Raw genomic sequence first — 25,764 nt, 5'->3', positions numbered from 1 at the left:
ATCAACAACAGGGTTTGTACAGAAACGGCTAAATGAAATTTCAGGACTTTTCAAGCACTATAGCCTACTTTTTTGGTTTTCAAGGCTTAAAATCAGAGATCTCACTTGTCAAACTATATTGTAATTATCTTTCAAATTCTAATAAATAGTCAAATTCAAGAAGCCTACTTTAAGCACCTTGTACTAACCTGGCATATAATAATCTTGCTCTCTTATAGATTAAGCACGTGAATGTGAAAAACAATAAAATAAATAAATAAATAGATCAATAAATAAAAACAGGTCAGTCCAGCAAAACTGGCCAGCATTAACTGCTTAAAATAATGGAGATTAAAAGGAAAACACTGATGGAACAACAGCTGTCAATGATTATAAAATATTTGACATAAATGCTCGCGCTTGTTCACACTAACATCTGTTAAGAGCGTATGATTAGCCTTTAGTCATAATCATATGAATATGAGACAAACTCGATGTAACTCACGTTAATCTCATATCATGTCTAGATATCATGATGAATACTTTAACTTAAATGCTAGGCTAATATGTTATCCACATAATCGGTTAAATTAAATGGCTAAATAAATTCTGACGCAGCTGAAAGCAGCTTCGAAAGGGTGCGAAATGAGGAAAATGTGACGTCACGCATACCGCCTTTTTACTGTTAAATTGATCATTATAATATTCTACTATAAATTGTATTATACATGTGCATATATATTAAAATTAAAGTTTGTTCACTTTTAATCGTTCTAATGTTCAACTATGAGATTGAGTTTTGTCAGGTTACATTTACGTCAATTTTGAATTTATGAATAATCATATAGGATTTGCACAGGTAAATTACCTGGCTAAACAACATGTTTATAGATCTGTCACTGTATTTTTATTAAAGTGCATTGTCTGATTTATGGTCATTATTATGCAGAAAATTATAAACATCTTATATCAGCTGCTAACGATATTTTGTTGTTATTTTTTTTACATGCTAGGGCAATATCTTGGACACAGCATTGTTTAGGAGTTGTATATGATATGAATACATTCAAATGACTCAGAACTGATATAGTTTGACCTTTAGCACTTTTTTAACCTGTAACAATTTAGTATATGAATATCTGTGGGATGTCTTCTTTGTGTGTTGATATCTTCGACCTATCATCTTATGAAACCCCTGAGCTTTAGCAGGAAATCTTTACCTTGACTTTAGTCTTGACAAGAAAAGGGATATATGAAGGTATATCTGATGCTCATATTTGTGTTTATTGATCAGAAGTGTGGGTGGAAAGTAGGCCACCTGTTATATAGTACAAATGAAATCCAGCGAAGCCTGCTGTTTTCTAATATCATATTCTTTCAAATCTTTTTTATGAAGTCTCGATAACAAAGCATCATCTTTTATCAAAGTAATCACAAGTGAAGGGAGAAGAGGCCTTCTGCAACATAAATGGAGGGGACTGAAATTAAAATCAGCTCTTTGTTTTCTAATGAGAAGAAGCAGGAAGGGGGTCTGATCATCTCGTTCTTGTTTCATGATGCTTTAAATGAATGTGCTGCGACTAATTGCTCGAAATGAGTAAAAGTTAATTCCTGTCAGCACAATGCAATTGAGAAAACATGTTATTAGTGTTTGAGAGCTGTACTTTCAGAAGTGTCAGTACTTCAACCAATCTGTAGATTGCCAGAAACTGGAAGTATTAGTGGATAGAAAACAGTTTTTTTGTGGCCTGAAAGTTAATTATTTCTCTATAGCCTCAATGGAATTTTTTTTTACCATGATTACATCAAACACATTTATTTGTGCAGTGAATTAAGGGATTGATTTTAGAGTATGCTAATGGGAAAGAGTTTAATGATAGCATCAGAGTGTTTGTGACCGCTGAAGTGTGACTTATGGACGCTGGCGCAGTCGGCAGGAAGCTGATCGTCCCTTTTAATCAACCGCAGAGAGTGCTTATTTAAACCACTTTGTGTGCATATAAATCTATGCATTAGGATGCACACCCAGATGTCGAAATAAAGGACACAGAGAGAGATGTTTGACTTCCAATTGATCTGATGTGATTCTGAGGCAGTGGACAGAGCTTTGAAAGTCATTTTAACCATTAACTCATAGATGGCCTTTGACCTTTTCTTATAGTCCTCTCCTATGTTATGTTAGTGTGTTTTTATTTGCAAAAAGAGAAAAAGAAAAATGACTGTGATTCAGTAATGTTAATACTTATTCATATCAGAAATATTAGACCATCTTAAATAGGAGACTGATAACTATTTATGGGTGTTTGTCTCCCTCTTTTGGATATAGTGTGCATTGACTCATAAATTGATTTATTATTTTTTTTCTAAAGAAATTGTGATTGTAACTTTTTTTTTTTTTTTACCATAAATGTACATTTACATTAATGCCTTTCCATAGTGATTGCAACTATATTAATACAATACAACATGCTTATTATTTATAAATATAACCGTTATATGAATAAATAACTTTTTATTTTCATCTTTATCTACATTTATAATGACACAATATTATAGAACAACCAATATATAATTCAATAATTAATTTATTTGTATTATACGTATGAATTACATAAAATTAGTAAATACTATGTAAATAGATGTGTGTTCGTGTGTGTGTGTGTATATATATATATATATATATATATATATATATATATATATATATATATATATATATATATATATATATATATATATATATATATATATATATATATATATATAATAAAATACAAGAATCATGTTGAAAGTTATTATATCGTTCGTATCCTGATTTATTTCCCCCGAGAAAGCATGTTCCAAAAATAAAAAAAATACCGTATAAATATTCTTCACTTGCGCAAGCGGGATCTCCTCACATCTCGCGAGACTCCATAACAACTCGTCTTTGGTGCGCTTCAGCTCTCGCGATACTCTTTCACATCTAACCGGTGGCGCTCCGTCTTGTTTGCGGCTCGCGGAGAAGATGGCGGCGCGTGGTGGTTTTCAGCCTGCGACACCCGGAGGCGGCGGAGCACCGATGGGACCCGGCCCGCCGGTAGCCGGTGCAGGGCCCGGAATGGTTCCCGGTACGCCATCAGGAAGGATGGGGCCCGGCGGCCCGCAGAACCATATGTATCGATCCCCGATGCCCGGATACCCGGTAAGGCGCGAGGAGAACAAAGAAGCAGCCTAACCTAAACCGAGAGAATTGGTTTTAATATCTGCATACAGGAATTATGGTTTATTCAATGCAGCAAACATTCAGGTTGTTTTGAAATGAATAAAAAGTGTTAAGATGAGAATATCTGGCTTTATTTTACGCGCCTCCAGTGCTGCTGCTCGACGAACTTCGGTCACTGCAAAGCATCAAACTCCAGATGATTCACGTTACAAATAATAATCTCGAACAGATGATTTCTGTGAATTCCACTTAAAATTTGCATAAAAGAAAACTATAATCCCCCGTTAATGTTGATGATAATTAAGTGTGCTTCAGCAGAAAAACAGAGATTTGTGTGATACTGGGGCCTACGAGAGCATCATCCGGATGGGTTTGGTTGCACTGATGGCCAGTGTGTTTGTATAGATGTTATAATTCTGCTTCAGAACACCAGTAGAGATTTGGGAAGGATTGTGTTCTTCAGCGTGATTTAAGATGTTCTTAATGGCATCTTGAACTTTAGTCAAGAATCAGATGATCAGCAATGCTTTTTATTATTATTATATATTTATTTTTTTATTGACTCAGAAACCAACCGTTTTTTTTTTGTGAACTCAGCATTCAAGGTTACTTTTAGGGCCTCTAAAAGGCTATTGTGTCAGGAAAATAGAAAAATTGAGAATTTGTGCTGGCCACGTCTTGCATTCAAGGATGTATTATTTTTTTTGCGCTCAAAAGTGCGTGAACCTTAGTGTAACCTTGAACACATTTACTCTTTTGTTTAGGAGAAAGGCAATAGTTTTCTCTCAGTGCATTTTCGTCCAACTTCGCATTTGCATTCTCCAGTTGTTGAGACCAGTTGTTATTTATGATTCAGATAAAGTAATTAAAACAACTTGTCCACTTTTAATTTTCCTTTTCAAGCATGAATAGACTCCAGTATTTGGCTCTTGACATTTGCAATGAGCAGGGAACCATCAGCCAGAGGAATTGTGCTGTTTAACACAATCTTATTACTGAAAACAAACCACCAAATGCTTTGGTTGTTATAATGGTCACCCATTTTATGACTGCAATATAAAATCCAATAATTTTCTAAACACAATGTTTAATTTCAACAACAAGTATCTAATTTTCTATCATTAAATCCTTTATTATATGTAAATATTTAAATTACACGTATTATTATTTGGTCAAATATTGATTTGTATTGTCCTATATGAGATGTCTTTTTGCCATCTCATATTGCTCCATAAATACAAAGCCAAAAGAAGAATTCACATCACAACAGCTGGTCTCCTGCTTTATGTCCAGTTGGATAACTGTCCTTCATTGCTGCCTTTGCAGAGACCAGGAATGCCTCCAGCCAATCGTATGACCCCTCAGGGACCCCCCATGGGACCCCCAGGTTACGGAGCCAGTCCAGTATCCCGCCCCGGTATGCCAGTCATGGACCCGTCCCGCAAGCGACCGCCGCCAAATCAAATCCAACAGGTCCAGCAACAGAATCGCACCCAACAGTAAGTCCAGTTCACACTTCGTTTGACGATTAAGGAACAGAATTTACCTGAATCACTCTCTCACGCAATGCTCTTTTTCGTTTCAGTGCCAAGAAGAAGAAAATGGCAGATAAAATACTACCTCAGAGAGTAAGTGGCCATGAAATTTATTAGACTGTAAATCCCCAAATGTGTCTGAAGAGTTTTAATTGTTCAAGATGAGTAATTGGTGGTGTTATTTGTACAGTACAAATAGATAGCCTTGATGGTTTATTTATACCCAATTTTTTCTTTTTTTTTTTTTCTTTTTTGCTAAAGCTCTTCAATGTTAATATAATTGGTATGATTTTTTTTTTCCTGTATACTTTTCAATCCATGTAAGAAAGAAAAACCTTGATTCATCCATCAATCATATTTGCTGAATGCATTATTCAAAAAGAAATGGATGTCAAATAGACACTAAAAATGTTGGATTGGATTGAAAACTGCTCAGCAGATATGGTTCAAAAAGCTGTAGATCTTGATTTTCTCCATGGCTTTATTTCAGATCCGAGAGCTTGTTCCCGAGTCTCAGGCGTACATGGACCTGCTAGCGTTTGAGAGAAAGCTGGACCAGACCATCATGCGTAAAAGACTCGATATTCAGGAAGCTCTCAAAAGACCCATCAAGGTACATGCAGATTCTTTACCAACCTCGTCCTGCCTCCTTTAGAAGAAAAAGTGTCTTGAGTTTCCGTCTTGAACTACAGTAGTTCAAAAGATGTAACTTTGTTGTGTGCAGCAAAAACGAAAACTACGGATATTTATCTCCAACACCTTCAACCCTGCCAAACCAGATGCAGAGGATGGCGAAGGAACCGTTGCATCTTGGGAGTTGCGTGTGGAGGGACGACTTCTTGAAGACGTAAACGAGATTCTGTCATCTTAAAGGCAAACTCTTTATTGTTTATTATTTCTGAAAGCTGTGTTTCTCTGTTTCAGACTGCTGTGTCCAAGTATGAAGCCACCAAGCAGAAGAGGAAGTTTTCTTCTTTTTTCAAGTCTTTAGTGATCGAGTTGGACAAAGACTTATATGGACCTGACAATCATTTGGTGGAGGTCAGAAAAGTGCATTTCTCAACTGTAGTGCTTTAAACTTAGTTCACTGATGTACTGTCCTCTAGATCTCTTGTATTGCCACTTTTGTGCCATTTTTCACTAATTAAAGTGTCTTTGTGTTGTTTCCAGTGGCACCGAACAGCCACGACTCAGGAGACTGATGGATTTCAGGTGAAGAGGCCTGGAGATGTTGGCGTCCGCTGTACTGTACTCCTCATGCTGGACTACCAGGTGAAGATGAACATGACAAAGAACCAATATACATTGTTTACATAATGCATGAAGTATGCTATTCCAAATGTAGCCCTTGTTGTTCTTCAGAAACTACCAGCAGGTGGCACCGCTCAACGTTATTAGTAAATGTGAGGAACTGTGACTAATGGGACAAACTGTTCTCTTTCTAGCCTCCTCAGTTTAAGTTGGACTCCAGACTTGCCCGGTTGCTGGGGATCCACACTCAAACGCGGCCCGTGATCATCCAGGCTCTGTGGCAGTACGTCAAGACCCACAAACTCCAGGACCCTCATGAACGAGAGTTCATTAACTGTGATAAATACCTCCAGCAGGTAACACTTAAAATCAATATTCAGATAACAAAGAAATTGTTCAAAACAAGTTTTAATTTGATCTTGTTTTGATTTTACCTTCTGGGATTTGATCTGGATTTCTCCCTTGGGGTTAAAGGGCAATCCGAAACAACAAGCCAAAAATACAAGATGGCCGGCCCTGCCATTGTAAACAGTGAAAATGTTACATAACAAAATCTACCATTCTTATACTGGATACAGTTTCTAAATGTTGGTTAGACTGTCAGAGGTCTTCATTATTTTAGTTTTTCATGGGAGCCGCACTGAAAGGGCAGAGTCAATCAGAGAGCCACTTTTACCACAAAGTATAAAGTTACATCTAGTCATATATATATATATATATATAGCATGTCTTTTTATCAATCTGTCATCCCTGATATGCAATGGGGGCAAATACAAAGGGGGCTGTCATTCTTTATCCTTTACCAGTCAAATTTATAACTGATACAAGATGATTTATAAAAAAAAAAGAGCAGTGGTACCGTAATGCTGGAAAGATCGTAAGTTTTTATTTTATTTATATATGTATATGTACTAGTCATGCATCTAACCATCCAAGTGCACATTTGGCATTAAGAGCTGTTCAGATTAAAACTGGCAACTGCGCAGTGAATTAGTATCATGGATGTAGGACAGAGCAAGTGTAAATCATTTTCTATTCTATATTTCCATTTTGTAATGCCACTGGTTTAGGGATTTTTTTTATTTTTATATAAATTATTTGTAAATAGAGCAGACACTGTGTAAGTGTCTACACCGGACGTGAGAGTTGCCGTGCAGCGCACCGCTGTTCTATATGTCTGTCTAAACTTGATGTCACCACACTACAGTGTCAAATCATCTGAACGTAGTGTCAGTACATTTCATCATAAATAGAACGAGGCATCAGTTTACTGATGGGGATCATGTCCAGTGTAGACAACATCAATGGGTTCTCTTGTCTTTTGTTGGATTGTGCCACTCATGTCCGGTGTAGACATGATGTAAGTAAAAAAAAAAACTGAATTTCATTCAAACAAATTGATGTAACTACACATTCGAGTTAATCGATAAAATAGATTTATCTACCAGCCATACAGGACAGTATTTGTAATGCTAATGGCTTCAGATCCGTTAAAGAAATTGATGTTTTTTCTAGTTCTTGATGTTTGAAAACCAATAACTGTTGGTGGTTCTTGTTTCTAAATCTTTGAAACTCATTAATTGATGGTTCTCCTCGTTTAAGATCTTGAAAGCCAATCATTTTTGCTCGTCCTAAATCAATGAAACCCAAAAATCTACAATTTGCCTCCAAGATGTTTGGAACCCATTAGTTGCCGTTTCTCCTCGTTCAAGACCTTGTAAGCCCTCCTTATTAATATATATTTTTTCAAGGATAAAATTAACCAGTTGGACCAGTTCTTTTCATTCTATATATTTGAAATGCAATGATGATTTGTTCTGATTCAAGATCTTTGGAAAACAGTAATTGTTGGAAAACAGTAATTGTTGGTTCTCCTCGCTCAAGATCTCTGAAACCTGTTCCTCTGAAACCTGTTCATTTTAGGTTTGCCTTCTTTGAGGTAATTAAAAGCCACAATTGTCAGTCCTACACTGCACATCGGACCTGGCAAATTGTCGGAACATTGCCGGGTCGCCTTCTGTGTGAAAGCAAACACGTCCCGGGATTGATTCCAGCATTGAACCCGGGTCGGGGACCTAGTAACATTGCCGGGTTCAATCCGGGACGAGCGCTGTGTGAAGAAAAAAGCCAGATCTAATGCAGTGTCTCTTTTACCGGCTGTTTTGAAGAAAGATCAACGTTCGTGACAAAAAAATCTGTGCAAACTGTAATGAAGCAGAGATCAGTTAGTTCCTCACTTTCCTGGCAGTGTGAAAGTGCAAAATCTAGCGACCTGGGAGCAATTGCCGGAACACTTTACCCGTGTATTTGTCGGAATCGCAGTGTGAAAGGGGCTAAACAAACAAACACAGTTTGTTTTGTTCAGTGTCATGTTTCGGGTCTGGAAAGCGGAGTAAAACTCTTGGACATATTTTAAAGATTATATGCCGCAAACTTAATATTTTGACATTTGAATATCCAGCGTTTAGTTGATCCTGATAAGCACTTATCGTAACAATTATAAACACTAAGTCTTTCATTCCATGCAGAACGTTTATGAACGCGACACACACGTCTCCCATGAAATGTATAATTCAACGAATCTGATGATGTGTCCCACTTTTGTGTCCCATATGCATCTGATGTTTAGCGTCTGTAGGTGTGACGTCTGAGGCTGAGACTATTTGAAACCCAATAATTAGATTCTCATTGTTTTAGATTTTTGAAACCCAGAGGATGAAGTTTTCTGAGATTCCTCAACGGCTGCATGCACTACTGATGCCCCCCGAGCCAATCATCATCAACCATGTCATAAGGTAACCATCACCCACATGATGTCACTTAGAATTGCTGTTTCTGCCCCATATATGATTCAAACACCTAAACATCCTTTTGTATCTCAGCGTGGACCCCAATGACCAGAAGAAGACTGCATGCTATGATATAGACGTGGAGGTAGATGACACCCTGAAGACTCAGATGAACTCTTTCCTGCTTTCCACAGCCAGTCAGCAAGAGATTGCAGGCCTCGACAACAAGGTATGAAAGTTTTGCATATGGCCAAAAGCCTCCTTGTTCTGGCTGGACAAAAAGTCTTTCAAAGTGCTCAGCACATCTCTGCAGGGGAGAGCTCTGCCTTTGCCTTTGGACTGGTGTTTTGTTGCACAGCCTGTGCTTGTCTGCTGCATATCAAAGTGGCTCTTGGCAACACGCTGGTCTGAATGTTTTCAAACGGTTTTCTTGCAAATAGAAGCCAAGCCAGAGAGTGGTCCAGGAAAAAGCATCCTGCTTTCTGTCAGCTCTGGACATGTTTAATTTTGTCCTTCTCTGTCTGCTTAGAAATTTTAGTAGTCTAGTAGCCACTTCAGGGATGGCAACCGGACCGTGGATATATTGTTGCCACAGTTACTCCATGCTTGATGTAATCATGGTTTTCAGTTCACATAATTTTGAGATTATTTTTTTCTGTTCCCCTTTGACCCAGTTGAACCACTAGTCAGTTTGCAACTGTCAAAATATGTCCTTCACTGTCAGTGGTTGACCATTGTATTTAGTCTCAGTTTGTGTTTATAAAATATCAGAGTACAGTTAAAACTGTTATGATGTAAAGCAAGATGGAGTGTGATTTGCTCTTATACAACGGTTTAATAGAGAACTTTATATTGAGCACACATCCAAACTAGTGAACCAGAACTAACTGTTGTATAGTAAACATGTTGTATAATCCTTGTAGATTCATGAGACCATCGAAACCATTAACCACCTGAAGACTCAAAGGGAGTTCATGTTGAGCTTCGCACGAGACCCGCAGGGCTTCATCAACGACTGGCTCCAGTCTCAGTGCCGAGACTTGAAGGTGAGTCCAAATTAAATTTATGCATTTAGCAGACGATTTTATCCAAAGCAACTTACAATGCATTCAGGCTAACATTTTTACCTAGCATGTGTTCGCTGGGAATCGAACCCACAACCTTTTGGGCTGGTAAATGCTAAATTCTACTGCTAAGCTCTTAGTTCACTTGTCGGAAGAGGTCGTTTAACCTTCGCTCAGAGCTGTAGTCTTTCTCCATCTGTCTGTTTGAGTGTTACTGAGTGGACTTGTAATGACTTTCAGGGTTTGGGAGGATGTTTCACAGGCAGTTGTATAGGATGCTGAATTTGTAAACCGCTAGGGAAATAAAGCTTGCAACTATTTGCTCACTCAGAATTTATCAGGCTAAAAATATAGCTTCTGTTGCGAAGCAGTTGCATGTATTTCCTTGGGATTGCACGCTGCAGAGAAAGTGTTGCTCCAGACAAAAGCCATTAATCAGTAACTGTTACATCTTGTTCTTTTGGCGTCTGAATTTTGCGTCCTTGCAGACCATGACCGATGTGGTTGGAAACCCGGAGGAGGAGAGGAGAGCCGAGTTCTACTACCAGCCCTGGGCTCAGGAGGCCGTGTGCCGATATTTCTATTCAAAGGTAATACTTTACACTTATTGAGCCATGGTGAAATATTTGAAATCTCTAAGCTTGCATGGAAAATCACTCGTCTTTCTATTGACGGTTCTCTCAATCTCGTTCTCTCAGGTTCAGCAAAGGAGACAGGAGCTGGAACAGGCTCTTGGCATTCGAAACACATAAGCAAACTCCCGGCCGTTACGACACAGAACCAGTTGGTGCTCTGGGCAGCAAATGTCCTACTGCTTTGTGCTCCAGACGCTGATCACTACAGTCATATTACAGTTAATCTTGTGCTGTCCTGCTGTAGCTGCCCAGAAAAACAACCCATTGTCTGCTGTCATCCTTATTTTGACACATTTCATGGTTCCCGTGTGACTGAACATTTTGCTATGCTCTCTTTGGAAAATGTTTTTTTTTTCGACCAAACTGACAGGCTTTGTTGGATAATTTAATTCCAAGTCGCAAGAATGCTCTTGGACGTGCTAATGTTTGAGCCCATTCACTGCTTTCCATATTAACCAATCAGTTGGAGGGGTCATTGTTTATTTTTAAAGTTATTGATATTGTCTTTGATATTTTAATGTTCTCATAATATGAATTTGATGAAGATCTAGTCTAGTTAAGCATAGATGGCGGATAATGACGTAGTTTAGTACCTCAGCTCTGTGAAGATGAATTATTTGGAGGAAGTTCCTCAGACAAGTCTGTTGGCGTTTAAAGCAAGCTTACTGGTTAACGTTTTCTGCAACTATCAGTAAATAAGATTTTTTTCCGACGTCCTCCGTTCAATAGTGGTTTTAGATCCACAAGATTAGATGTATTGCCGATCGACCTGTTTGATTATAGATCTTTTGGTCACAAGCTTCGCCCTCGACTGTAAAGTAATTCCAATCTAACCTTGCTGTGATATGTATTGATACATTTAGAGAATCGCCTTGATTATTATTTGATTAATTATTGTCATTAAAGTCAACTTGTAACTCTGAAAGGAGGACAATGTGAAAAACCTGCCAAGGCGAGTACTAACCAGCCATGGCTACACACAAAATGTCTGGGAAGACAGACAAGTGTTTTAATATTTTATAGATGCGCTGCAGAGAGGCCATGGGTTCTTCCACTCAAGTAATTCAAAGCGTTTCAAAGTCAAGTGCTAAAGACTTTAACATTCTGGGTAGTTTAAGTTTTACCTATATTTTGTTGTTTTCCTAAAGTCATGCATTTGCTTTGATTTTTATGTCTTACAAACTTGTTTTCCTTTATTTTCTTTAATGGACCAAATGTTGTTTTTCTCTGATAGCCCTTGTGTTATAATAAAGATCATCTTGTATCGATGCTGAAGCCGGTGTAAAGTGTAATCAATGCATCTTTTAATCTTTTTCCAAAACTGCTCAATAGAAGCAAAAGCGACAGATGCAATATATGAATGCTAATATTAAAATGCCAAGTCAAACATCCATTTTCTCACGCATTGAAAAGTACCCTCAGATAAAAGCTAAGCAGTCTTATTTTAAACTCTAAGATATTGATGAAACCGATTTGGCAGCCTCTCCAGTGCGTAATAGTGTTTGCACTCTGGAGAGCATCAAAAGTTTATATTGACAGCATGTTTTTGTAGCATTTAGCTAACTGCAGACATCTGATTATTTCGTAAACACCTCTGAATGGCCCTTGTGTTCTATTGAGTTCCAATTCACTTTCGAAATTGCAATGGAGTAATGATAACTGTAGCAATGGATGGGAGAAAAAATATTGCCTATATGCATTACGCATTGATAATATTATTAGGAAAATATTAGAATTTTGAGTTTAATTTTTTATTATCCGTGAAAGTAATTCTCTCCCTTTCCACTGCTGTCCTTGTGGTGAGACGTTATTAGGTTTGTAGCACTGCAACAGTTAATTACATGTTCTAGTACAAAACCTCAAGGCTGTGTCATGCTTTATAACTTTTGACGTCACAATAGATGCTATTACAAACAATTACATACCCACACCCACACAAAAACAGTCAATTACCTTAGATAATGTAAGTCGATTTTCTAATGTATCATCTTTAGCCCTATTACTATATTCTATTCCAGCAGCAAGGGTGATTTGAAACAAGTACCTTGCATTTTTTTCTTTGAATGAATTCGTTTGATTCTGCATGTTCTGTTTTTTGTTTTGTTTTGTTTTTTCTTTCTAGTGATTGAACCAAATGTTCTCAGTACAAATTACAATAATAGTGTGCCTGGAAACAATTATTATTTTGACTCCAGATGTGTTGGCCTATAACTGGTTTTCATAGCTTGAGTTTGATCCGTTTGGATTTTTGTAACAAGATTATTGAAAATGTACACCTTGTGTACAATAGTAGCAACAATAGTACTTAAGTGAATAAATAAATGTAAAAATACCCCCAGCTAAACCCCACTTGCTTCAACTTAGAAGTTGGCTGTACTTCACCAGATGCAAACTTATTTTAAGGACCTTTTAATCAAAAATAAATTAATGTGCTATCAAGCTTAATAAATCAATACAAATTAAAATGGCACACAGCCGACACATTAGCCTAATGCGGTGTCATTTGTCAACTATATGACAGATAATTAGCCTATATGTAACAACAATTGTCTTTTCAAGCTATAGAAATGAAAAAAATACTGATCCATCCTTTTCATTTCCTTTCTCATAAGAAATAATCACATTTTCAAAAAATATTTAATCCATAATTCATTCTTCTATCTGAAGACATTTATTAAATGTAGTGGCTTGTTCGTCTGTTAGCCTAAAGATCAGCTTGGTTAAGTAAGACAATCATTTCAGGGACATGGCGAGTTACAGACTTATGTGTTTTTTTCTTTCTTCTGTGCATTATAATGAAGGCTTTTTAAAAATACTCAGCGTTTTTAGCTTTTTAAAACAACATACTCCGTCCTACACCAACTACGCACACAGGTCCTATCATATTTCTCTGAACCTAATATTCATGACCTATCGAACCAATCAGAGTAGGTATGGGGCGGAGCGACACGTGCAGCTCCGCCCAAGATGCAGCCCCGCCACGATCGTCAGGCTGCATCCGGGTGCTTTTCTCTTGTTCGGCATTGGTTGGAACGCCCACAAAAACGTCATAACGGATTATGCCGTGGGGGAAAACAAACCATTCAGAAATCAGCCAATGCGCGTTCAGGGTAGTGAGGCGCGTCCAAGGGCTCTTTAAAACCACGTCCACAGGTTTGTCTCCGGACCATCAGCGGGTCTGAAGCACACGGAAGTCTTACAGCCGGCTGACAGACGCAGTATGGCGGCTAAGCAAGTCTGCATCATCGGCTCTGGCAACTGGTTCGTGACATTTACACTGCGTGATTGTTTTACACTGTTTTTGCAGGGTTATGTTTATTAATGCAAAGCTACTGGCTTAAGTGTAGGGTATTTGGAAACAGCACAAACAGAAATATAACTTATTTCTATCTTAGGAAATTGAATAATGATGCATACGTTAAGGTGACAAGATTTCTAAAATGAAAACCGGGGGCATTTCCTAGTTCCATATTATTATTATTATTATTATTATTATTATTATTATTATTATTATTATTATTATTATTGTGGGTTCCATACATTAATATACATTAATATAGATAGATAGATAGATAGATAGAATAAATATAATATTTTTTAGATGAAAAAAAAAAAACTTTGCTACCTCAAAATGCTTCCTCAGATTTGACAGCAAACTTTTGATGCCAGAAATGTACCTGGTTAAAGTTAAGGTATAACTGAAGCTGAAATGTGTGTGCTTAATGCGTGAAAATAAACCTTATTGGTTCTTGCACATCATAAGCACTTTTGAGTTTCAGTTTTCCATATTTAATATGCATGAGATAAAATAAAAAGCACTTCTTAAGTTGAAGTAAAATGTTATGGAGTAAAAAGTACAGTTTTTTCTTCAGAAATCAGTTGTTTACATTTTACATGAATAAAGTACAAATACCCCAACAATAATTCTTAAGTACCGTAATCAAGTAAAGTTATTCAAGTAGAATATTTCTAACCCCTGCAAATAGCAAAGATCTCAAAACAGGCTGGTATTTTAACAAAATTATGGCTTTATAAAAACACGGAAATAAAACAAAAAATATTTTATTTTCTACCTGTATTTATAAATGTACAACTGTGTGTTGGCTACATACGTACTACCTAGGGGTGGGCGATATGACCAAAATCATAAATCACGATATAAACAAATATCACGATAACGATATCTTGATATAGTTATTTTTATTTTAATACGTTTTTTTTTTAATATTAAGATTATTTAAAAAATAATGATCCTTGACACCAGTGTCCAGTCGATATCAAACTAATACATGAAAATAATACAAACAAAACTAAAAAATAACTCCAGCTCACTGGAGATAAATAAACAGTCAGTGATGAAATAAGAACAAGAAACTAATTATACTTATACTTATTTATAACAAAAAACTACCATAAAAAATCCCTTGTGTTAGTCTTCACTGTGTAAGTTATATCCATATATATAGTATTACCATTATTTATTTATTTTCTTCTCATTCTAGTTACAAAAGTGATTTAGTCAAGAGCAGTGAGAGGTTTTCATGAATGGCAGACAGGACGAATATTGGACAGCTTCCCCTTTAAGACCGAGGTTCGGATCCAATATACTGTTACATATGCGCGTTCTCTTAGCCTGGTAATACCAAACTCTATTTCCTTTTGCTTCTTAAACAGAAGTGAACTGAAACTGAGCGGAAGTACGAAGTCTGACGTAGCTAGCTTTCTCTCGCAACTGTTTACATTCCCTTAAGACCTAAATGACTGTGTTTATATGAGGATACTTGCAAAACCGGGCATTAGGACACATATAACTGTTTATGCAATCGTGCAAAGCCAATAAAACGAAAGAAAAAATGCTCACAAGCTCTATTAGCAACTGATCCGTGTCTTAAGCACTCCTTACAGACACAGAAACAGAGACAGTGAGCATATATAGCTATGTTGTTTGTGTTTCAACGGCCTAAAATCAGTTGTTTTAAACTGCAGTGCATAAAAATGTGTGCAAACATTAAAGGGTAACTAAACCCCTGGTCAGAGCCTGACTCCACCCACTGACAATATTTGAAAAATGCTGAAGTGGGCAGATCACAGCGGAGATAGAGGGGACGAACCGAGGGTGGGGCTGAGTGCGTGGGGCGTGAACCTGAGACCCGCAGTGACGGATTGATTGACAGCTGCTGTCAGAGACGCTAAAATGGAGAGTGACTGTAATGACGCAAGTAGCTTTGCAACAGAGCGATCATTTGAAGTAGAGGACTTTTCTCCCCCACTTTCACCTGAAGTGGAGGGTGTCGAGGTGTCTGTTCATATCAATTCGAGCCGCTGGCTCAAAATGCGGTCTTAACTCCGGCACCGCGTCGCTTTTCAGCGCGAGCTGTGTGGAGAAGCCCATTTCCACCCCCATTGCATTGGAGAAGCAATCCCGTGTAAAATGCAGATTGCACACTCCAGCTCTAGGCGGGAACTTGCGGTCTTCCAGGCCAAGTGCATGCAATCACTGGCGCCTAATTTTAAAGTCTGCTGGTAAACTATGCAGTCCAGAAGTGCTGTCGCAACTAGCAACACACCTCCGTACCATCCTGACCACTGTACTAAATACAGATAAATCTACGCTAACTTGAAGATCTAAATAACTATATAATTGCTATGCTAAATAGATGCTATAATAGTCTATCCTGATCGCTTCAATACTCGCAATTCCAGCTCCTGACTCACTACAGTGATTTTGACGGAACAAGATGATTTTATACTGCCAAGGGCGTGGTGAGCTGGAAACTGCTTATGTCACCTGCCACCACTTACGTCACTTGCCACTGCAACATCCAATAGGAAAAATCAACTGCAGTAGCCACCGTTCAACCTAAAGAGGGCAGCACTCAGACGTTTTTACACCATATATTGTAGAATTAAAACACTTTATACTCAAATGTCAAAAAAGTTACTCGAATCAATGAACAGCACTAATAAAGCCCCATTCTTATAGATCATTAACTAAAAAAAGTTGGTTTAGGGTTTAGTTACTCTTTAAGTTGCGTGACCACGCCCACTGCCACGTGACGTAAGCGCACACATGCTATTATTCACGCTTCTGTCTGCATCCCCGTGTAATGCATGTAAGACAAACGTCATTCAAATTATGAAAATGTATTACTGTAAACAATGTTTTTTGAAGCACCACAAAATAAACGATAGAGCATTATATGAAATGATAGACTTTTAATTCCGATACATATCGTCAAATTTTGTTTATAAAAATATGCTTCTGGAAATTGATCTTTTCTATCCCAAATCAGGGTTAATATTTTAGATTTTAGGCTCTTATTGACTAGAAAGTATCTGCTTTCTGCAAATGTTATTGTGCAAGTGTAATTGATAAGTTTATTTTTTTAAATATATATATATATTTTTTTTTGTGACGCAGAGTTTCAGGAAAGTTTCATAGGACTATTGTGTGCAAAACAATCCCGCAACCTTCATGTCTTGTTATACACTGCACACAAACAGTTTTACTTTGTTTTAATATGTATATAACGTGATCTCTTTTGATAACTGATGATAATAGTGCTCTGCTCTCGTCCAAGCTTTCCATGGCAACAATAAAGGCTTGCGAGTTACGACCAAGTAATCAGCTGGCGGGTCCTCTAATGGTGAAAATAATCACAATCATATTATAGCCAGCTGGCTAAATTGGTTGGGCTTTTTCAGTGTATTTGCGGGTTGTTTTGAACGTGGTGTAAAACGGGGACATTTCCAGGGACAACTCCAAAAACTGGGACTGTCCCCGGAAAAAGGGGCTGTCTTGTCACCCTAGTATGTTGAACGGCTTCCCTCTGTGGATCTCAGGTGTGAACCAGGAATACCTAACTTCTCTGCTCTTTGAATATTACAGATAACATTAGAATAGATTACAGAGTTTTTTAATTAAAATAATTTGCCTATTTTTATTTATAATTTATTACATTCATGAATTGCATTTAATGTTCATATGTGCATTGTTTTGCTTGCTGGAGTGGCTTGGGTAATATTTGCTGAGTAATGATTGACCCAGATGTCCACTGGTCCTTATTAAACAAAAATAATAGGCTGCAGTCTTTTCTTTCTGACCCATAAACTTAAGTTTTTTCTATGGCCTTGCAGATAGCCTACTGAAGCAAAGCTGTAATATGATATGAACTGAATTTTTATTATCGTCCACAATTAGTATCCTAATCTTGCTTCCAGTGTTCGAGGATTATCAAGTTTATATTTAGAAGGATTCATTTATGATTGCAGACACAATTTTAAAAGTTTTACAATGTAATTATTGTATTCCATAATAGTTATCAAATAAATAAAGACAGCTATGCCAGACTTCTTTTCATGGATTACAGTTCAGCATTCAACACTATCATCCCCTCAAAACTCATAAACAAGTTATATAACCAAGGGCCTGCTTTGTGCACTGTGTAACTGGATACTGAGGTTTCTCACCAGCAGACTTCAGCACGTCCGCCTCGGAAAACACTCCTCCAGCACCGTCATAATGAACACAGGCAGTCCTCAAGGCTGTGTACTCAGCCCGTTGCTGTACACTCTTTTCACTCATGACTTTGCTAGCCATTCTAACAACATCATCATAAAATTTGCAGCACAGTCATTGGCCTTATCACTAACAGTGATGAGACCGGATAAAGGAAAGAAGTGTCTGAACTGGTCACATGGTCTGAGGCTAACAATCTCACACTGAACATCAGCAAGACCAAGGAGATGGTTGTGGACATGAGGAGGAGTGAGCGTATCTATCAGCCTCTGTTGATCGGGGATGCTGAGGCTGAGAGAGTTGGCAGCTATAAGTTCCTGGGTGCACACATCTGAGGGGACCTCAAATGGACAGTAAATACAAAGAAACTAGTTAGTAAGGCCAATCACAGAATGCACTTCCTGAAGAGGCTGTCAATTTGGCATGTCATCACAGATTCTCTATAATTTCTACAGAAGCACTTTGGAGAGTGTGTTAACTTGCTGCATTGCTGTGTGGTTTGGCAACAGCACAACACAGGATAGAAAGGCTTTACAGAGGGTGATGAATCTGGCACAGAAAATCACAGGGACTGATCTCCCCTCGCTAGAGGACATATACAAAAATGATCTGCAAATGGGCTAGCGACATCATCAAGGACACCACCCATCCCATCCACGATTGCTTCACTCTCAAGAAGTCTGGCAAGCGGTACCGGAGCACTGCGGCCAGAACATCCAGACTCCAGAACAGTTTATACCCCAAAGCCATTAGACTGATAAATAGTCAAAATCCACTGCCACTTCCACCTGAATAATCAGGATAAACTCAGCCTGTTTAATGGCACTCTGCACTTTACCTGCTGGACCGTCATATGCTCATAACGCATCTGTATATTTATATCTGTATATTTTCTATATATTTTTACATACATCTTATATTGCCTGTGTAAGTTAGATTTGTTCCCATTATACCCTGTCATTCTCGAGAGGAGTATGCAAAGTAAGAATTTCATTGTACTGTAGTACATTTGACAATAAAGTTCTTGAATCTTGAAAAATACCCATTGGACATGCAATAACTGGTTTCTAGTTTTAACAAAGTCAGGACTCAAGCTGTACTTAAGAGAGCGTGTCCCAGTGATGAATTTGGTTCTTTTGTTAACTAAGCCCTCAGTATGTGCATTTATGTCATTACAGCAGAAGTATTGGCTTTTGTTTTTCCATTGCAGATTGTCAAAGTTCTTTCTTTTCCTCAGGGGTTCTGCTATTGCCAAGATAGTGGGCACCAATGCAGCAAAATACATCACGTTTGAAAACACTGTGAGCATGTGGGTGTTCGAGGAGATGGTTAACGGACGCAAACTCAGTGAAATCATCAACACCGATCACGAGAATGTAAAATACTTGCCTGGACACAAGCTGCCGCCCAATGTGGTGAGAACACATAGCATCTCCAGAATCCTTGAACTCTTTAAGCTTTATTGCTTTTCACATGTTATCAATGATAAATGTAGTACTTCAATGGAAATTTGGATATTAAATAGTAAAGTTATCTTAACCAAAGTTAGTAAAGAAACTCATGGAAAGGAGCATTAAAGTGGTGTTTGATAAAATAAATAAACAGGGTTAAATGGCAGTTTTTCTTCAGGTGGCAGTTCCGGATCTGTTGGATGCAGTAAAGGGTGCAGATATCCTCATTTTCGTTATCCCTCACCAATTTGTGTCCCGAGTCTGTGACACCATTAAGGGACACATCAAAACGGACGCTTTGGGAATGTCTCTCATTAAGGTGAGTGTCTTATTATATGTAGTTGCATTTCGGTTTTATATGTGGCCCCGCAGCACTGTTATACCGCTGTGTGTGTTCCATAAGGGTGTGAATAAGGGTCCTGATGGAGTGAAACTGATCACTGATGTCATTAGGGAAAAACTCGGCATCACCATGACCGTGCTGATGGGAGCCAATCTGGCCAATGAGGTCGCTGATGAGAAATTCTGTGAAACTACAATTGGTTAGCAGAGATGGAGAAGAAAAATGTGCCTATATGTGCCACTATGTACAGCTATATACAGCCACTGTTTCTTCATGTAAGTAATAATTTTGTGTTCAGGGTGTAAAAGCAAAGCTCACGGAGCCATGTTAAAGGAACTGGTGCAAACCAAAAACTTCCGTGTGACCGTTGTGGAAGAGGCTGACGTTGTGGAGATCTGTGGGGCGTTAAAGGTAAATATCAATTGTTGCGAACACCAAGGATCACAACAAATAAGGAGAAGACGAAATACATTCATTGCCAAAACCTCTCAATTTATTTTACAATCATGCTGTTAACCAACATTAAGACAAGGTGCTAAAACTGCCAGTCTGCCACCAAATCCAGTCTCCTCTGCCACCAACAGGAAAGAGTCTTTATCAGGAGCGAACACCCAGAAACCGGTGCCTCCAATTACACCACAATGAACTTCCACCTGCAAGCAATCAAAACACAAACACACACAAAGCAGAAAACGGCCACTGGGCGTCACACCCTCCCCCATAAAATAAACTTTAAGAATTAAGTTCAAAGTTTACCCCCATAATCGCCCTGCGTGTTCATTTTCCAACCGGCCAGCATCAAAACAGGTTTTATGAATTAACTCATATTCGTCAGCCAAAACTGCTGCCTCAGCTGCGATAAACACCTTACGCTCTGCAATATACATAGCCGTTTGACTAGGAAGCATATTCTTAAACTGTTCTAAAACTAGTAAATTGATCAAATCCTCGAATGATTCAACAGACGAAGCAGTACACCAACGTGTGAAACACAACTCTATTTCACGCACGAATTCTACGTGTGTTTGAGTAAAACGTTTTTTTAAGCCCACGAAACTTCTGGCGATATGCCTCTGGAATCATTTCATATGCCTTAAGAACAGCATCTTTAACCTTCTCATAATTCTGACTCTCAGCCCCGCTCAATGCAGAATAAACTCTTTGCGCCTTACCTGTCAAAACACATTACAACATTAAGGTGCGCTCAGATTCAGGCCATTTTTGTTTATTAGCAACCCGTTCAAATAACACAAAAAACGTATCCACATCTTCCTCATTAAATGAAGGCATCAATCGCAAATTTGCTGCTACATTAAACTTAGCAGAAAACAGGTCACTTTCCCCCACAACACTGTCACCAAACATTTGCATCCTACCTTCTTTCATGAGGTTAAGCCGCTGTTGTTCCAAATCTAATTTCCTTTTTTCCAAATCCTGCTGCGCAAATACGGTCTCCTGCTCTAACTTTCGTTTTTCTATCTCCATTTTAAACTCCATTTTACGCTGTTCCATTTGAAGAAGAACTAACTCTTTTTGTTGTTCAAATGACAGTGTTACCGAAGGGGACACAGGTATCTGTAAATCTGACTCTGCTACAGATGACATAATATGTTGATTTATCAGAGCAATTTTTACAATGGTACGAATATTCTCTTTTAACTTTTTATCATTCGTAGAAAGGTTAACATCGTAATGTGCTGCGACTTCAATCAATTGATCTTTCGTTAATAAATTAAGAACCTGCTCAGACGGATTTGCAAAGAATTCACTAACTTCAATCGATGTCATACTTAAAAAAAATATATATACCTCCACAATTCCATAAAAACATACACTTAACATCTACTACATACTCACTAACTGCAAAATCATCACTAAAGGATACCCTAGAGATTCAACTTCACACCCTTCCTAAGTAAACTAAGTAGACCCTAATCTTCAAGCATACAGTGGCGGGTTTTTATGCACCTGATACCGCAAGTCGAAAAGAACAACCAATTAAATTGGCGATTCCCTCAAACCTCGGCGTGCTCCCGAGACTTAGCTCTAACCACCGATCTGCTCAAAAATAATAAACTAAAACAAAAAAATTCAACATGCCCGAAAAGGACATGCCGCTAAATCCTAACAGTGAAGCCAAAACTCAAGGGTTCCCACTAAATAAGCTACAGCTGTGAGCAGTTGAAAAAACCTAACAAATAAGCCGATAACACACAATTCCGATAACACCCAATTCCAAATCAAAACTAAACGTTTACGGACGAGCCCCCATTTGTTGCGAACACCAAGGATCACAACAAATAAGGAGAAGACGAAATACATTCATTGCCAAAACCTCTCAATTTATTTTACAATCATACCGTTAACCAACATTAAGACAAGGTGCTAAAACTGCCAGTCTGCCACCAAATCCAGTCTCCTCTGCCACCAACAGGAAAGAGTCTTTATCAGGAGCGAACACCCAGAAACCGGTGCCTCTAATTACACCACAATGGCCCTGTCCCAAATGGCACACTCCGGCCTTGTGGACTTCCTCAGAGTCCACACTTCGGTGACGTCATGTAGTGCAGACCTATAGGGCCCTTAGCGCGAGTCCGCGAGGGTGCATTGAGAGGTATTTTGGGACAGACTCGATCGTCACGCCGGAAACAGGAAGAAGGTCTGGTTGACTTATCCCTCTCCATACGGAGCTGAATAAACTTAAAGGTCATCTCAACAGTCCCTTTATTAGAAAAATATCACAAATATCATTAAACAAATTACAGTCTTTAGCATAGAGAACAGGATTAATTTTAATTTCCCAAATAATATGTCCATGTGAAATACACAGCCTGCTTTTACAGTTCTATAATTGTAAATGCCACCTGGGCATTAGAATAGATGTCATGGTTATTTAAATGATAAATACATTTGTACATAATAATACATAATGTTAAATTTTAACACAAAATTAAAATGAGTTTAAGAAAAATGTATAGGTTTCAATATTCATACTACGTTTATATGACTCATAAAGCCATGACATTCGGTTCTATTTATGTAATGAATCATAATGCGATCGTATTATTTAACGTGCTATTATTATGTTTGAGATATCAACTGGTCGATAATGTTTGTATAACTGTAAGTAACAACTGGTAAAATGTACGCCTATGTCATAAAAAACATTGATACTTTTACACTTAAATATTCTCTTCTCAGCCATGTTTACAGTCCGTGAGCGAAATATCCTCCCATCTGTTGTCTGATTGGTCTTTCGCAAGGATTCCTGGGTAGTTGAAGTGCGTGGAGCCTGCTTCTATGCGGGCTTCGCGGAAGACCGCTTCAAGGGTACAAAGGGGGCGCTGCTGAGCACACTTCGGAGCGTTAAAATGCTGAATGGGACGGCCTACGGACTCGTAGACTCGGCGAGCACGCGCATTTCAAGTCCACGAGACCGAAAGTCCACATGAAGTGCGCGATTTGGGACAGGGCCAATGAACTTCCACCTGCAAGCAATCAAAACACAAACACACACAAAGCAGAAAACGGCCACTGGGCGTCACACAATCTATTTATTTTCATTCGATTTCTGAAGCATATTTAGTGGCATTAAAGTCAAGAACTGATGTTTTTTTAATGTAGAATATTGTCGCAGTGGGCACTGGTTTCTGTGATGGTCTGGACTATGGTAACAACACCAAGGCTGCCGTGATCCGTCTGGGTTTGATGGAGATGATTGCCTTCACTCGGATATTCTGCACGACCGGTCCGGTTTCTACCGCCACGTTTCTGGAGAGCTGCGGTGTCGCCGACCTCATCACCACCTGCTATAGTGGACGCAACCGCAAAATCGGAGAAGCGTTCGCTAGAACGGGGAAGGTATGTCTGGGCCTCAGGTTTAAACGTTTCTTCATTTTCTCTCAGTGTTCTTGTGCAGCGTTAAATATTTCGGTTTGTTGTCAGTCTATCGAGGAGCTTGAGAAGGAACTGCTGAATGGCCAGAAACTTCAAGGTCCGGCAACTGCAGCAGAAGTTCATCAGCTCCTCAAACAAAAAAACCAGCTGGAAAAGTAATTACCTTTTGAGTTCTTCGCAATCAGTGCTGGGTGGTAACTGATAACATGTAATCTGGATTGTGTAATCCGATTCCAAAAATCAAGTACTTATAATCAGATTATATTACAGTTTAAAATACTTGTAATAAGACTACAACTACATTTTTTTTATTTATTACATGATTATTATGCAGACAGTAGGAATAGATTATACATAATTTCTTGATCCTCCTTAATTCTTCTTTTTTATCTATTAAATTCTCCTTTTTAAGGAAGCCTACCGCTATATATTCAGAAAGTCTTCCAGTTTTCAGTTAATGGTCACATGACATGCAGGAAACTCTATTATGTAAAACTTTCTCTGTTTCTCTTCAGGTTCCCTCTGTTTAATGCAGTTTATCAGATCTGTTACCATGGTCATCCGGTCAACGAGTTCACCGCCTGCCTAAAGACCCATCCAGAGCACATGTAAACATCATTATGGCTGTTTTAGTTGTTTTTTCATTAACACATTATGAACGATGTCTAAATGTTGTAAATTAACAGTACATAAGATTTATTTAGGATAAAATGCGTTGTAAAGGAAGCTTGTCCTGTATTAAAGTCTTATTATTAAAGTTGTCCTTTATTAAAGTATTTTTTTAAATTTCCTATTCTGTAATTTTCAGCCAATGACTAAGTGCCTCAAAAGCATTTACTTTCTGTAAAACAGTTTCTTTGTTGATAGACCGTTAAAAATAGATTTTGTTCCATAAGTTTGTTTGCGAAATCATTAGTGATTGTAGAAATGACTGAAGACAAAGTTAAGATTTGGATTCTAGTGTGTCTCTAACACACAGATGGAATGTGACCTTTACTTTCCAAAACTCTCCGACGCATGTAACCTTTAACATTTCAGGGGTTCGTCCTTCAACCTTTTCTTTGAGAGCAAGCAGCTCCTTACATAACACAAAATGGAGCATTTAAATTGCTAATGTTTGCAAACTGGACTTACCTTGCACTGCAGAACAGATCTTATATGTAAGTTAAATATTAAAGGAAATTGTCCATTGCATTATTGTATTGTTTTGATTTAATGTTAGATTCATGTCAGGTCCATTCATCATTTAAACTTGCACTTTTTTCCTCATAATTCAAGTTTGAAAGGTCAGGTGGGTTATTTATTTATTTTTAAGCCTGTGCGCTTTATTTATAATCATGGCCGTAGCCAGCTATGAGGTCACCGAGGGCCGGCCCTCTGTAAATTTTTCATGTTCGAAAATAAAAATTTGTTCTCTGGTTGACTAGTTTGCTGCTAGACTCCTCATATGAATATCTGCATGTATAATTCATAATGTTTAGCGTCCGTGCTATGAAAATGATCGCTACAAGATGCTTCCGAAGTGAACGAGTCTTCAGAGTGTTGTGAGCGAGAGCGCGAGATGCCTTCATAGCAGGAAGTTGCGGTTTAGGGTAAGCGATAACTTTATCTTATCTAATTTCCAAAATACTTGAAATTTGAAAATGTATTTATAGGTTTTGTTTATTGTAATAATAACATCTGGCAACATTGCATTGCCGGCATTAGTCTGGCAGTAATCAAAAAAGGCAGCAGCTGTTTACAGTAAGTGCACATATCTATAGATTATATTTATTCTATGTTTATATAGCAGGATTTTCTGCTATTTATACTACTTACTGCAAATAGTGGCAATTATCTGCACCTCACTATTGTAGTACATTATAAATCAGTATGCAATAATAACTTATTTGGATGCCACATTACTGGGACAATAAAGCCCTCCCTACACCTACCCTTTACTTATTATTTACTTAATTTTCATTGAAAAAATGCTTTTCTGATGTGATTTGAAATTTGAAAAGTGAGAAAAAATTTCACCAATAGGAGGATTCGATCCTGGATCAATCATGTAAAAATGCACATGATTTGTCTTCTGCGCCACTGGAGCTAATTGT

The 25,764-nt window shown here is 38.0% G+C and overlaps 2 protein-coding genes and 1 long non-coding RNA gene across 3 annotated transcripts; 2 read left to right on the top strand and 1 right to left on the bottom strand.

Moving 5' to 3' along the window:
- Nucleotides 1-2,906: 2,906 nt before the first annotated feature.
- Nucleotides 2,907-10,773, top strand: LOC132159547 (SWI/SNF-related matrix-associated actin-dependent regulator of chromatin subfamily D member 1). Its single transcript, XM_059569088.1, has 13 exons — nt 2,907-3,163; nt 4,511-4,683; nt 4,770-4,812; nt 5,210-5,332; nt 5,444-5,566; nt 5,644-5,760; nt 5,890-5,991; nt 6,165-6,326; nt 8,668-8,765; nt 8,853-8,988; nt 9,683-9,805; nt 10,312-10,413; nt 10,522-10,773. The coding sequence occupies exons 1-13, from the start codon at nt 2,987-2,989 to the stop codon at nt 10,573-10,575; spliced, it is 1,533 nt and encodes a 510-aa protein (XP_059425071.1). The 5' UTR covers nt 2,907-2,986; the 3' UTR covers nt 10,576-10,773.
- A 561-nt stretch (nt 10,774-11,334) lies between these two features.
- LOC132159548 (uncharacterized) lies at nt 11,335-11,573 on the bottom strand. Its single transcript, XR_009437869.1, has 2 exons — nt 11,438-11,573; nt 11,335-11,402 (listed from the first exon to the last, which is right to left on the bottom strand). It is a non-coding gene; the product is annotated as an uncharacterized LOC132159548 (long non-coding RNA).
- Nucleotides 11,574-13,554: 1,981 nt separating this feature from the next.
- On the top strand, nt 13,555-24,860 carry LOC132159546 (glycerol-3-phosphate dehydrogenase [NAD(+)], cytoplasmic-like). The gene is made up of 8 exons (XM_059569087.1): nt 13,555-13,719; nt 19,215-19,392; nt 19,607-19,747; nt 19,832-19,970; nt 20,070-20,182; nt 23,396-23,632; nt 23,717-23,823; nt 24,184-24,860. Exons 1-8 carry the CDS (start codon nt 13,679-13,681, stop codon nt 24,278-24,280), a joined length of 1,053 nt encoding a protein of 350 aa, XP_059425070.1. The 5' UTR covers nt 13,555-13,678; the 3' UTR covers nt 24,281-24,860.
- Nucleotides 24,861-25,764: the final 904 nt, after the last annotated feature.

The sequence above is a fragment of the Carassius carassius genome, chromosome 16, assembly GCF_963082965.1.
Source record: "Carassius carassius chromosome 16, fCarCar2.1, whole genome shotgun sequence".
Classification (NCBI taxonomy): domain Eukaryota; kingdom Metazoa; phylum Chordata; class Actinopteri; order Cypriniformes; family Cyprinidae; genus Carassius; species Carassius carassius.
Note: the sequence above shows the minus strand (reverse complement) of the source record. Positions and strands in the feature narration are given on the sequence as shown.